Source organism: Pieris napi, chromosome 14 (assembly GCF_905475465.1).
Source record: "Pieris napi chromosome 14, ilPieNapi1.2, whole genome shotgun sequence".
Taxonomy (NCBI): domain Eukaryota; kingdom Metazoa; phylum Arthropoda; class Insecta; order Lepidoptera; family Pieridae; genus Pieris; species Pieris napi.
This window is the reverse complement of record NC_062247.1, coordinates 7,450,391-7,464,965: the sequence shown is the minus strand read 5'-3', so window position 1 is coordinate 7,464,965 and position 14,575 is coordinate 7,450,391. Positions and strand designations below refer to the sequence as shown.

Here is a 14,575-nt window from a genome sequence, read left to right as displayed (position 1 = left end):
CATACTATGAGTAATAAGTAGAATATGAGTTGTGATGTGTACGGGAATATAATGTTTTATTTATATAATAAAACAGCTGACTCGACGTGCGATGGTGCATAGTTACTTGAGTAACGATATTTAATACTTGACATTTTCGTCTTTAATGTCAATATTAATTTTGTTTATATTTTATTTATTTTGTTAAAGTAAAACATACAAATTTTACACACATGTTTTATTTAAAAAATACAATATAGTTTCATAAACCTCTACGAAAGTTCTAGCAATATTATTCTACACCACCAGCTCTTTCATTTTGCCCCGCGTGAGGTTCATATATATTCTCATCCATTCCCATATCTCCATAGTTTCCTAGCAATCTCTGTCCTGCTGGATCAAATGGTGATTTTGGATAACAAGCTGCTTTATACCGCTTTCCCATAACTTCTATTTCGTATATACCTTCGCTTAAATAATCTAATGTTACTTTATTTCCTTTATTCGTAACGAAACCAACGCCAATAGGTTTATCTAAGTGGAATGCGTAATCTCCTCTTCTCAAGTAGCCTACCACCTCTCCATTTCTGTATATTGCTTCTTGACCGTATATCGGAATCTGAAAAATATTTATGAACGAGTATTTAAAGGAAAATAATTCCTTCCATGCCTTAAAAGCCACTTGCGAGCTTTCAGGCCCATCATTCAACGTTTTCCTCTAGTTACATAAAAAAAGAAGGAAAATTCAATTCTATATGATATAGTTAAAATTGGCGATGTAAATATTTCATTATTATTAGCAACATCAGGAAAATTATCTAATAATCGCTATCATGCTCTTATTATTATCCTATAGGTAAGTTTGGCGTCAATTTATAAGATCATAAAATACTATATAAAAGCTGGGCGGGGCCGTAACAGCTATGAAATAACAATGTAAACTTGTAACAGTTTCAGAAGCTCTTCCCTGTGTACGTTCCTGGCTGGTATCAGAATTGGTACGATCCTGTCTTGAGAGAAATCGTATTGATGCGGAAATACCTAAAGACGCATCGACAGAAATGAGTGCGCAGCAAAAAGTGACTTAAACTTTGCCTTGACATCCAAAGACAACTTGACAATGACATCTCTTAAATACATTTTGATATTTTATTTAAAGTCGTACCTTCTCATCAAGAGTAAAGTAAGCGTATTTCTTAGTGACTCCCTCAACTTTTGCTTTTGTGACAAATTCGTTGCCGATGTAATCCCCATTCTTGCGACAGGTGAAGGCAAGATTAGCTTCCACAGGGTTATCATCTGTCCGTAGATCTGTGTTCCATAAATGGTAGCCTAAAAGAAAACGTAGGAAAAGTCATGTAATTATAATATTTTCTCAATGTGCATTTTTATGCAATATCTTCTGAATTCTCATCTACATTTATAAAATAAGTTTAAGACATAATAGACATAAAAAAAATAAGTTTGCGAAGTATTATGTAAATATTTTTACTACATACAGTTAGTGTTCTCTATTTCAAACTACTTAAAAGTAATACATATATAGGTAATTGGAAACTACAATTAAAAGTATGGACAAATAACAAATGGAATGCCTTATAGGATCGATATACCAAAGCTGTCCGAAAAGTTTACCAGTAAGAGACCACACTAGAATAATTAACCTCTGGTTCTACTTGTTATTTTATTACACACATATTCAAGTTAATAAATAATACAACTGGATTATCTTTGGACTTTAAAGAGTTAAGCTCAGAAAGAGGGACTAGCGATCCTCGCCCTGTCTTTCTAAATCTTTAATAACATTTGGAGAAAAAACGAAGTACTGAAAAATGGCAGTGATAAAGGGAAAATATGCCATATTATAGCTAGCAAGCTCATTATATACCAGAATAAGCGAGTGAAATTAAAAACTAAAGAAACTATAGTATTGTCTTTGATTAACATAACCTTTACACATTTAAAGAAAAAACTTTTTACTGGATTAAAGTTATGTATTATTATAAATTTACAATTATTTGACATAATTTTAAATTTATCCGACGTTTCGCGTGCGTGGTCACGGTGACTGAAGACAAAAGGTGTTGGATGTCAAAAAAGTATTACAGCAGCAAAGTATCAAAGTATTGGGAATCTTGGGAATCTTCCCAAGATTGGAAGATTTGGAGATTACTAGTATTGAATATAATAATAACATAAAACCAATGTGACTTATACTATAGAACTCCGCTAAATTTAATTTATCTATCATCTTAAATTGCACAAACATGCTTATACGCTCCACATATTTATTCCATTATTTTATTTATTAAAGCATATTCCCAAGCGCGCGATCTAGTTTATTGTGGTAATAAAATCTGCTTACCTTTTTCCATACTGAGTGAAGTAAGCGCTCGCCATCCTCCATTAGTAAGACCAGACGCTGTTCTTAAGGCCCTATAAACTTGTATAGCATTCGACGAGGGTATATGCAACTCCCAACCCAATTCACCTGACCACGTAACACGCAATGCTCTGCAAGTGTAGCTCTTATTCTCAGTCGAATAAGGTGCTTTTGTTACGTGGAGACTGCGGTGGGTGTTAACTGGGAACGCATCGTTTGAAAGCCCTGAGTTTGTGTAGCGTTGAAGAATACGTTGGCTGGAAGTTAATAATGATTTATATTAATTATTTCAAATAAAGATATAATACCTCCTAATAACTCTTAATATCTCCGTCGCTATTCGTATATCGAAATTGTGCTGTATTTTTTACTGTTTGTAACATAACAAAATATGGACGTTTAAAAAATTCTGGATAAACGTGTCCACGTGATCAGGGGTAACCCGATATTGTGGTATGAATATAATGACCTTAGCTCTCGCTTCTTCCCATGTCAAGTTAAAGTCAAAATTCATTTATTCAGTTGAGGCACGTGATCACATTGAATTGTCAACTCTACCACCTGTTCGGAATCGCGACCAGCACACAAGGAGAAAGGAAAGAACCTCGGGCTAGTTTTTTTTTTGATCGTCTTAAGTTATTTACAATGCTTATATTAGTTACAATTAAAATAAATTATTTTTAATTCCAAGTTTCCTTTTCTAGGTAATCCATTACCATTGTTATACAAATTTGATTTGCGTGAGTGTCTTACGCCGTTCTAAAGTCTTTTTGTCTAAGGCCCCAGAAAGTATAAACAAAAACCTTACCTGTGAGGCCCCTGTATACCCAAAATACAAATTTGTTTAGTGACATCTGTGATGGTTGCTCGCAATTTGTATTTCTGGATGACTCGTCGTAAATGTGCGAGTGTGTGGTTCGCACTAAACCCGCTAGTTACTACATAGTATCCACGACCCTGAAATATTAACTAAACTTAGTATAAATAAAAAAGGGTGCGTGTACTTACGTACGCGCGTAAGAAGTTAGAGCTGATTTACACAGGGTCAGTAACTGACTACAAATTCGAGGCAAGTCAGTGCTGACCCGAAAAAAACCCTGTGTAAACTGATTTGAAGTCAGTACAGTGGCTTGAAGTCAGCGCTGACTTAAATATTCGGACGCGAATATTTTAAAGTCAGTTGGCGCCCCCCGCCACCCGCGCACCCCCGCGCCAGCCAAATAAACCCCGTGTAAACAGACAAGTCAGTGCGTGGTTAGTCACTGCCGCTGCGTTGTAGAGTGACTACGTTTTTTTCGCTGGCGATACAAATTAAGAGCTCGATATCATTGACAGCAATTCGTCAAAATTCTGTGGTGACATCCTCATAGCCAGTTTGTACTCCGCAGGATCTTCAAATCGCAATTGCTTTAGCAACAAAGCTGAGCCACCAGTTTCGTTTCTATCGTCAATCCATTTTCTTACTCATTGTCGTTTATTTTTAGTTATCTCATTTTCTACCATTTCTATTAACTCATTCAACAGCAAAATTGATAAATTTTTCAACAAATAATTAAATCGTCGTTTCAGTTGTTTTCGCGAATTCATTTTTCCCACTGACTTCACACACGTGTGCTCATCGTGAGAAACGCACCACTACTACTTACTTCATGTAAACAGTTAAAGTCAGTCGCGGCGCCGACATTGGTGCTGAGACTGACTTGTCTACTGACCCTGTGTAAATCAGCCTTTATACTTCTTTGGCATTATTAAAAATAGTTTTTGATTGCATGTAAATAATTAATTACAATTAAATAATCAAAGATTGGAAAAGGAGTCATTATAGTCAATAAAGTTCAGTTAACATTTGAAAAATTAAATAAATAAATATTTATTATTATTCTCTTACATTAAGTGTAACATAAATTCTATTATTATTCGAATGTTGTTTTTAAATTATGTCCAATGCCGTAGCATCTTCCGTGGGCAACTTCATTCTGTTAATATTGTGTCACGGTGCGCGCGCATCGTAAAATTTCACTCTCATCAATTTTTCATAACGCGCCTAAAGAAGTATAACCTCAAAAATTTGACTATTTATTAATTTTTTTAGGTGATGAAGTCGTAAACCTATTATGTATACTAAATATAAATACATATTAATTTACAGGACTTACTTTGAAAATTGGTTCGTGCAATTGTCCGCTCCCTCCGTCAATCACACACACGGTCAAGTCCGCCTCGACACCGCCTTTCTCGTTTAGCATTAAAGAGTACATTACCCTGAAATTTAGTAGTATCATAAAATAAAAGTTTATAAACGTTTGATATAAAAAATACTACGATAAAATACAGTAAATTTTAATGTTTAAAGAACTCATTACAAAAAACTTATTTTTATTTACATGAGAAACTTAATATAATATAAATATACGAACGAGATACGCGTCGCCATCAGCTATCCCAATTATAGTCTATTAGGCTCATTCTGATATGTCTATTTTATTAAACGCTAATATTACGAATTTTACAGAGTAATTGATTAAATTAATTTATTGATTAAATAGTGCAATTAGCACACAATTCAATGAAAATTTTAACTACAAGTTATCACAGTGATATTCCATAGCGATTTTTGTGACAACATCCTTTTGATATATGAATCTATAGATTCGGAATCGAGACTTGCGTGAACTATGACTCCTGAAGGAATATAAAATTAATAACACACGTGTAGAGATACGCGATGAATGAATCTTATTTCTCCACGACGAATTTCCGTTTCACGAATACATTTTTCTGCACTTAGTGTGTAAACCTATTACACATTCAAAGCTTGGTATTTAAGGATGTGGTTTCATACCTGTTGTCATTCTTCATCTTAGCGGTGAATGCCAAATCAGCCGTTCGTTCAGCGTCTGGTCCGGTCAAATAAAATTTACCATAGTAAGATAAATTGAACAGTGCTGCTGCATTGCGACACGCGAGGGCTTCTTTACCGATCTAGAAATAATATTTTAGGGTTAACTACCTATCAAATGTGTATAAAAGCATTTTAAAATTTAATATTTGTAATCTGTGTCAACTTCAGGCGTTATTATTTAAGTGTCAATATAAATCAAAGTGATTATATAGGGTATGTTCCGATATACACTGCGAGTACTGTATAGTGCTCCCACTGTTCAAAAATTTGTTCCGCTATGGACTGCAGTATACAGCCGCAGCGTCCTAGGAAATATATGACGTCACAAATCCCCGCTATACTTCTACTGCGAGCACTGGCGTTTTCGAGGTAAGGTACTCGCAGTGCTTTGATCACGTGATCAATCAAAACCACTTGAATGCCTAACGGCTGATATAACTTACAGTTTAATAACAAACATTTAAAATTCTAACTTACTTTCTTTGTAGTATTAATTCAATTGACAGTTAATATTAATATAGATTTTTTTAATGCGATAATACTCCAATAATAGTTTTTGTTGTTGAATTGAAAAACTTTGATGCACTCATTTGAAAACTGTGTCGCTAAACGAAGCTGACTAGTATACTGGACTGCGTTCCGTTTTAAATTGTAACCAGTATAGCTGGCTATATAGAAACGGTTTCACAGTATACTAAATTGACGGTACTCTGTACAGTGGTCGCAGTGTATATCGGAACATACCCATAGTCTTTAGTCTATACTTTCTGGTTTATATTTTATTGCTCTGCGGAAAAAGAATTGCTTCTGTTTAATTAAAAATTAAAATCATTCGTTTTAATGAACATGTTTCAAAAATGTTGATTTCTCTAGTTAGAAAGAAATTAATTCGAGAAAGTATTAAAATAATTACAATCACGTGAAGCAATCCGTTTTTGAAACTCAAGTATTGCTTATTCTGAATGCTCTACATATTACAATATTAAAAAATATAAATAAATAAAATAAAAATAAATCAGTGGCGCTACAGCCTCTTTAAGTCTTGGCCTCAGATTTCTGAATCTGTTTCATGATCTTTTAAATCTAATAGGCAAGTAGGTGATCAGCCTCCAGTGCCTGAAGTATCAAACAATATACGACTGATATTTCGAAACTAAAACGGGCCATAGACGGAACGCATGTTGCAGTCAAGACCGACTACAATATGCGGTTTGCTCAGGAACTGCTCGAGCGGTCCGTGTATTGCGAATATGAATTTAGTATGGAAACTGCAGATCGCCGTGCGGCGACCGCATATTGCAGTCGGTCTTGACTGCTTAAAGGTAATCAAATTTTTACTGTAATAATTTTGCTAAAAATATTTTTAATATATTAATGTTTAGATTCGATTATTACTTACTACGTCATGATATTTGGAGAATCCAAACGTGTATTCTCCCTTCAGAATTTCTTCATACTTCTGGTCCACATTCCTGGGGAAGTCGTGAGCTCCACCCCAATCGTATTGCTGCACTCTGACCTGAAACATGATTTATGGCTTGATAAGAAATAAAATCATAACTATACGAAAATACCATTCAATGATAATGTGCTTCTGGAAATAATTGTATGACGTTCATGCAATTAAGATATGTATTTGTTTTCTTTGTACTATGCTTTTTGCAACAACTTTAAATTAAAAATGGTTTTGATCGGTTTTAGTATTTTTATATAGAACAGGGGGCAAACGGGCAGGAGGCTCACCTGATGTTAAGTGGTACCGCCGCCTATGGACACTGCCAGAGGTCACTAGTGCGTTGCCGGCTTTTAAGAATTGATCTCTTTTTTTGAAGGTCCCTAAGTCGAATTCGAAGTCTTTGAGCAGTGTTAGGATAGTAACAGTGCCTTAGACGCTGAGGTAATGATCCAAGTGATTTTATTAAACGCTCATACTTCAATTCCATTATACATTGTATGAAAACTAGCATTTTTTTTATGTACGCATAGAAGGCTGAAAATAACACGGAACATTGAGTTATACCTTTTCTCCCGGTAAAAAGAAAGCTGGTCTCTCCCAACCAGCCCTAGACTGCATGATTGCCCCATCTTCCACCAGTTCCTGATGTAAGGCATCGTGACTCGAGTCCCTTCCAGCCAGGGACTCATCATTGGGAAAGACGATTGAGTAGTTCTTCACATATGCTTCGAAACTACTCTCGCGAGCCCAATGCGCTCGAGACATTTGCGCAGGTGTAAAACGGCGTATGTCAAAGGCAAACATGTTGTAATTTGGTCTGAAATAATCATTAATAAATAATATTTTTTTATCATAATAAATAAAATATTAATAAATCCCGAATCACGAGAAAACTGCTCCGTATTGATTGCCGCCTTCACATTGAAACCGGATTCTCATACGAATCCCGAAATAAACATAACATATACTATGATTTTTTATTTCGTAGAATTCCGACATTTTATAAGTGTTGCTACTAAAAAAGTTCTCCACCGAGAACGGGACAAATTTGACTTATTTGAGGGCAATAAAAAAAATGCTACGTATTTTTTTATGTTTCCCCTACAAAAAGGTAAATCTAAATTTATTTACTCAAGTGACCTAATACAAAATTAACAAATATTTAAATATCACGAACAATATATCAAATTAAATTTAATAACTTTATTTTATTCTTTAGGTGCCATCACTGCCTACTAATTCCAGGTTTAGTAAACCTTTTAAAAAAAAAAAATGTTATCATTACTTGTGCGTTTTTTCTGTTTGTGATGAAAAGAAACGTAACCACTCTTAATCTAACACAATAAAATGGATACATTAACTAACAATACAATGTTATTTTATGTACGAGGTTGACCAAAATTAATAGTGAAAACACAACGATTCGTTGCATATTGTATGTTTATAACCTTTAGAATGTAAGTACAAAATGTTTTTCGTCAAATAAAGTGATTTTTATTTTTATTATTATTTATTATGTATAGAATCAGATGTTCAGACTCGTATTGAAATTGAAAAATATGCCCGGCCAAAAAGGTTTGCCATCACTGACATGTCGAAAATTATAGCTGTCAGAATTCTACGAAATTAAAAATCAGAGTATATAGTAGTATTAAAATTTAAGCCGCCAATGCGATATTTTTAACAAAAAAAATATTTATTTAAAAATCGCACAAATTACCTTCCCTTAACAATCCATTCGGCTAATTGTATAGCACATCCAGCAGAGAACATCATACCAGCTGAATTATAACCGCAGTTGTGGTATAGACCTGTATTGAATAAATGAAAATATTTTTGTATTAGATAAATAATTCATACATGACAAATTTTAAAAAAATGCTTAATAATTATAGATGTACACAATGCTCCAAAGTTTTAAAAACCAACATAATAGTATTTTTAATCTTCTACAAAATATTACTTCTAAGTTCTAGATATGTTTGCCACAGTTTAGGAAGCAAATTCTTTGTTTATTATCTTTATTTTATTGTACAATATGAAAAGGAATTACTTTTTTTTAATTACATAGTGCAATGAGCGACCATACTACTACTAGCGATTTCTTCCAGATAGCCCTATTTATAAGGATAATATAGGGAAATTATCCCTATTAACTTATTAACATCAATCAATTGGAAAGCACTAGGTCAAGAATTTAAACGCAAAATTTTAATAATTGACCTTAAATGTTTATAACTTGTAAACGTCAAAATTAAAGTATAGAATGGATCTAACTCTTTAGTTTATGAATCATGTCGTCTGTAAAATTTAATTATTTATTTTAATGACTTACCATAAACATTAGGATCTTCCCCAATTACAGGTTTATGGTCAGGAGTGAATGACTCCGGTCCACAGACTGTACTCTTGATACCAATGGTTGCCAATTTTGGGCAAAGGGAAGCTGCACTTTGCATATGCACATTGAATATGTCCCAGTTTAGGTCGTAGAGGTGAAATTGTAGGTTATCGGGAAGCTGGAAATTTTACAGTATTTTTTAAAGATCACTACAATCTTTTTAATTGCCTCAGATTTCTGTATCTGTGGCGTGATCATTTGTTTTTTTCTAATAGGCAAGTCAGATTATATGCCGGATTCATTTCCACACGGTGTTTTACCTCGCCCATGAAATTACAAAAACAAACATCGAATACTCGTGAGTAGATTTTAGTCTGTTATTTTCTTATAACCGTAAACTCAGCTAAGCGAACAATTATTTGCAAGAAAAATCATAAACTGTGACAACGCAAAGAATTATTATTAAACAAAAAATAAAATTGCACTCCCTAATAAAAATAATGGTATAAAATTGCATTATAAAGATACTAGCCGTTTCCCGCCCGCTTTGCTGGGCAAATTATAATAGGAAATAAATAAAATTTAATGTTTCATTATTTTATTTTTTTTTCATATTTTTATCATTCTTCTTTTTAATTTCCCGCTAAGAAAATTGAAAATTTTCGTTTTTAACAGATGTTGACGTTTTGAGGTTCTAGGAAGCCTCCCCGAATATTTCCGCGGTTAAGTCCGTATGTATAAATTTTCATAATAGTAAAACAGCAATAAAAAATGAAGGAACGTTGGAATTTAAAAAATAAATAGCCATAAACCATCTAGGAAATTTCGCATCGAATGGCAGTAGTTTCATGTCGATACGATCAGTGTTTTAGGCGTGAAGGAGCCTCAAACGAAGACCATTTTTCTTATATATATATATATAGATATAAGAAGATATGAACTAAAGACAGAAGGGAAATGTATACAGCATCACTTACTTGATCCATTATTAAAGGATTGCTTTCATATCCACCGATTTGACAGGTCTCCCCCTGTACTTTGATATACAAAGCGACATCGTGGTCTCTTACATTGGGTGCGTTTCGAATTTCTGGTATACTTTCTGATACCACGTACGCGTGCTTAAATGGAATGAGAGGCAATGCTGGTATTCCAGCGAACCTCGCAATACGAGGACCCCACGCTCCTATAAAGCGAAGCAACGAATTTGTTTTATATCAAATATTTTGATGATAAGAGAATATTATAACCGGACTTTTTATTTTTCAAAAAAAAGATATTTTTATTAAAAGAAAAATAATTACTGTAATAATTCGTGTGGTATTTGAAAGCCATTTTTATATATTGATCATTAAATTATTTAAAGAACTAGAAAATGCAATATTCTTAATTCCGTTATTTGCATTTACATGATTTAATGAAATTTCAAAGAAATAATTCACATTGAAGAATATGCAACACATATTATAATTGGTTTCATATTATAATTTGTATATTGCTTTAGAATTTAGATATTATTAATTTGAACAAATTAATTAATACATACCTCCACAGTTGACAACACATTTCGTTTTAATGAATCCATTTTCCGTGTGGACACCAGTGACTTCCTTATTTCCCAATAAGTTGTGTTTATAGAAGATGTCATGGACGGGGCATTCTTCATACACCTGATAAAAGTAATAAATAAAAGTTGGTTGAGAAATGAGAAACAGACAAAGAAAACATTTCATATAAGTTTAATTTTGCAATACTTGTGGAAAAAATAACGAAAAAAATAATGATAAAAACAATCCTTGGTGCGGATTATATATCATGCTAAACTTTCAGCTCCATCGATGAGTTTTTAAAGCGTAACCAACATAACATTTTTATATCTATAGATGAAATAGCAATAAGATCAAGAACCAAACCTAAAGGCCGATTTACATTATCTTAGTGTTTAGGAGAGTGCTTTAGTACAACTTGAAAGGCAAGTTCTTTAGCGTAGCGTTTACTAAAGCAAGTAGCGCTTACATTTTTCAACTAAAGTACTATCCTAAAGCACTCTCCTAAACACTAAGATAATGTAAATCGGCCTTTAGACTGGACTAATTTTTTGCATGAGTTTTTTATTTGTTAGTAATAAAGTTAGACTTTTATTGTCGCAGATATAAGAAATTTAATACTGTTACGAATGTGTTTTGGTTGAATTTCCTACTAGAATAAGTAGACAATTCAATCAAATTTTATTTCACAAGCAAAATCTATGAAAGAAATTAATCTAGCGGTAGACTGTCTTTGCATCACGCTGAATGTACCTTTGTTTTTCTAGCATTCTTATTTATCTATTTCATGTACAGACGCAATTGTTTGGTTTATATTACTGCTTAGTATTAAATTCGTTCCTACGTTTATTTATTGTCCGAGTAATACCTTTCCTCCGTTCGCCTTAGCCGCTTTAAGTAGCACATTGCACACCATTGTAGGATCAATAGTGCCATCTTCAGGCGAATAAAGACCCATTTCAAATACAGAAGTGTCGAGAAGTGGAAACAACTTCTGGGCTTCTTTTGGTTCAAGGATTTCACTCTTGATGCCAAATGCTTTTCCCAAGGTGTGCAAACGAAGATATTCTTGTGTACGGGCCTGAAAAGATACATAATATTTAAAATTACGGGTAGTAATTCAATACTATGAGTAGTTTAGTATATCTAAGCGTATATAGAAAATAATAAGGTTATATATATATAGAATAGTTTAATTTTTATTTTATTTTATATATGTATTTATAAAAAATTATATTATAGGTCATATATACAGTTATCACAAAAACAAATACAGTTTTTGAGTAAAATATCTCGTCGTGCACCTCTTAAAGTATGACAAGGTGGTGGTTGTTATGTGGTCCTGGTGGTTATGTGCAAATCAAATCGTTTAATAGTTTAATAGTTTTGCAGTATCAACATGAGCTGCTGGATGTACGTACGTACGCGCGTACGCATGATTGTTTATACGTAAGTTCTATACGTAGCAATGGATGTATATTATTCTATTATTTTTGTGTGATTGTTAACAGCTGATAACTTATGCCGAACGATGACCTCACTTGACAGAAATAACTCTTGATAAGCTGCACGTATTTATTTGGTAGGTAAGTCTCATATTTCCACAAATTAATATATATTTTTATTTAAATAAAAAAGGTATCTCCCATTTATGGTTGTTTTATATCCAGAGTAAGCGACTCTGGAGAGTTCAGGAGAAATCACAAACAAAAGCGAATAATCTTACCTTACTTCTAGAAATAAAAAGCCCTCCATTGTTGATCCATCCAGCATATTCGCCGGTTTCTCCTTCCAGACTCTGGTACACGTTTCGCGAATCTTTTAACAGCTTTATCTCCAAATCACTCGGCCGTAGGGACCATACGAGACCTGTGCATATCAGTTCAGCGTTCTTACTCCTAGAGTAAGATTCAGAGTCGAAACGTAGAGCTAAGTGCGACTCACATATGTCAACAACGTATTGGAATTCAAAGTTCACCTAGGTCTCACTCTACCCTTTGTGTCAACCCCCAAGTATGTCAAAAACGTATAACGTTTACGTTTGAAAAACTGGAGTCAAGCTCTGCGCTAATACTTGACTCTGAATCTTATGTCTACTCTAATACTTATTTGTCTCTTACCATGAAATAGTGCATGAAACTAAATCAGTCCATTTAGGACTGATTTAGTTTCCATAGATAGGTATAATCAACCCATACCAGCCAATGTTTATAAAACGCGAGGGAGAGTTTCATATTTCAAATTCTTTGTTTTTAATTTAAAATATTCAAAGCATAACCTGTTATTTAAAACACGAAACATAGGAGAAAGGTAACGTAGGCATCGGCGGAGAGTTTATTGCCAGTTCTTCTCTCCCGTTCTACGCCCTTGATTTGAGAACTGACAGTAAATGTAAAATTAGAAGCATTAATATGTATTTCTTTACTGACAAGTCATAAGTGTACATTATGTTACCTATGTGATTAAATGATTTTTTTTATGTCTCCCTATATAATGAAAACCTATATATAGAACTAGAAAATGCTAGATGACTGTCAAACTACCTACTACAATGTAGTATTAGGTTGACAGACACCTGCATGTTTGACATTATCCGTACCAGCTGTATGCCACGTTGTACCGCTTGTTATCTTCGCTCGCTCCAGCAGTACGGCGTTCACTCCCCTTTTTGACAGCTGGTATAATATATTACATCCAGCTACACCGCCACCTATGACAATACTTTTTTTTATATCTAGCAAGACATGCCTTTACCATTCGATGCAAGTTATTTAATATTTGCCTAGCTGTTTGAAACAAAATTTGTTGGACATTTTTTTTACTAAGTATGGGAATATGTAATATATCAATAATAAATAGCCTTATTACTAAGGCAAATCCTGCATTTAAAAGGGTTAAACTATACTGTCATTGTGTTTAGTGGTCATTACTCGCCGGCCTATAAGCAGCCTGCAGTCTATATATTTGCAGTTTTTACTTTCCACATACAGTAGGGTGCGTTACTTAAAAGTAGGTACATAACTTACCAACTATTACAACATCCGCCGAAGACACTACCTCCTTATTAGCGTATGATCTTTGCGAAATTCCATTTAGCTTCAAACTCAACTTTGGATGTCTACTTTGTAGCACTCTCAACATTTTATTGATGTTTTTGTCAACTATTTAATTATTTTTACTTAAAAAACTTATAAATTATTCTCAACTGAAGTAAATAATGTAATGATGAGTAAACAATTGTCAGAACACTTTTATATTTAAATTAAAATTGAACATGTATCAATTAGCTAAAATAATTGTTTATAATTAGCTAATATATATTAATTTGTGAGCTTGCGTGGTACATTTTAAAACGTTTGCACTAATGTAATATGATTATTTACTTTGAATGAACTTTTATCTCACTTAACCTATGATACAAGAAGAAACTGGGTTTATTTTGTTGTTTTGATGAAAGTCACTTCTCCTTACTTATGTCATTACCTACCTACCTACCTTAGTGATACGGACAAAATATTTCACAGTTTTTTCAAGATATGATTAAAATTTAATCACTATCGTTCCAAATTTTATCAAATTTCCCACTAAAATCCCGTGATTCTACGTTTGATTTTTTTTAAATACTAAGACAAGAATTCGTCGACGGTCGAAGTAATATACATTAATAAAAATATTTATCATAAACAACATTATACCATTTCTTGTTATCGAGGTTCGTGTCAAAAGGTCTTAATTAATCGTCATTGTGATATATACTTCTATGGCAACATTTATTGCAAACATTGTAAAGTTTTATCAATTTTTTTTAATTTATCATTTTACATTGAAAATTAACCATAACACAAAGGTATTGTCTAATTCGTATCTCAAGACACAATCTCCTGTCCAATATATTAAACTTCTCACAGAAAAAATGGTCTGACAGCTCTAAAAACTAAATTTAAGTTTGATTGACAATCAAGATTAT

At 33.2% G+C, this 14,575-nt stretch overlaps 1 protein-coding gene across 1 annotated transcript; it reads right to left on the bottom strand.

Moving 5' to 3' along the window:
* Positions 1–203: 203 nt before the first annotated feature.
* LOC125055796 (sarcosine dehydrogenase, mitochondrial) lies at positions 204–14,261 on the bottom strand. The gene is made up of 16 exons (XM_047658400.1): positions 13,635–14,261; positions 13,208–13,318; positions 12,335–12,477; positions 11,477–11,689; positions 10,608–10,731; positions 10,039–10,247; positions 9,056–9,239; positions 8,441–8,531; positions 7,285–7,537; positions 6,664–6,783; positions 5,205–5,344; positions 4,519–4,624; positions 3,171–3,319; positions 2,345–2,619; positions 1,145–1,311; positions 204–598 (listed from the first exon to the last, which is right to left on the bottom strand). The coding sequence occupies exons 1-16, from the start codon at positions 13,747–13,749 to the stop codon at positions 272–274; spliced, it is 2,727 nt and encodes a 908-aa protein (XP_047514356.1). The 5' UTR covers positions 13,750–14,261; the 3' UTR covers positions 204–271.
* Between the last annotated feature and the right edge of the window lie 314 nt (positions 14,262–14,575).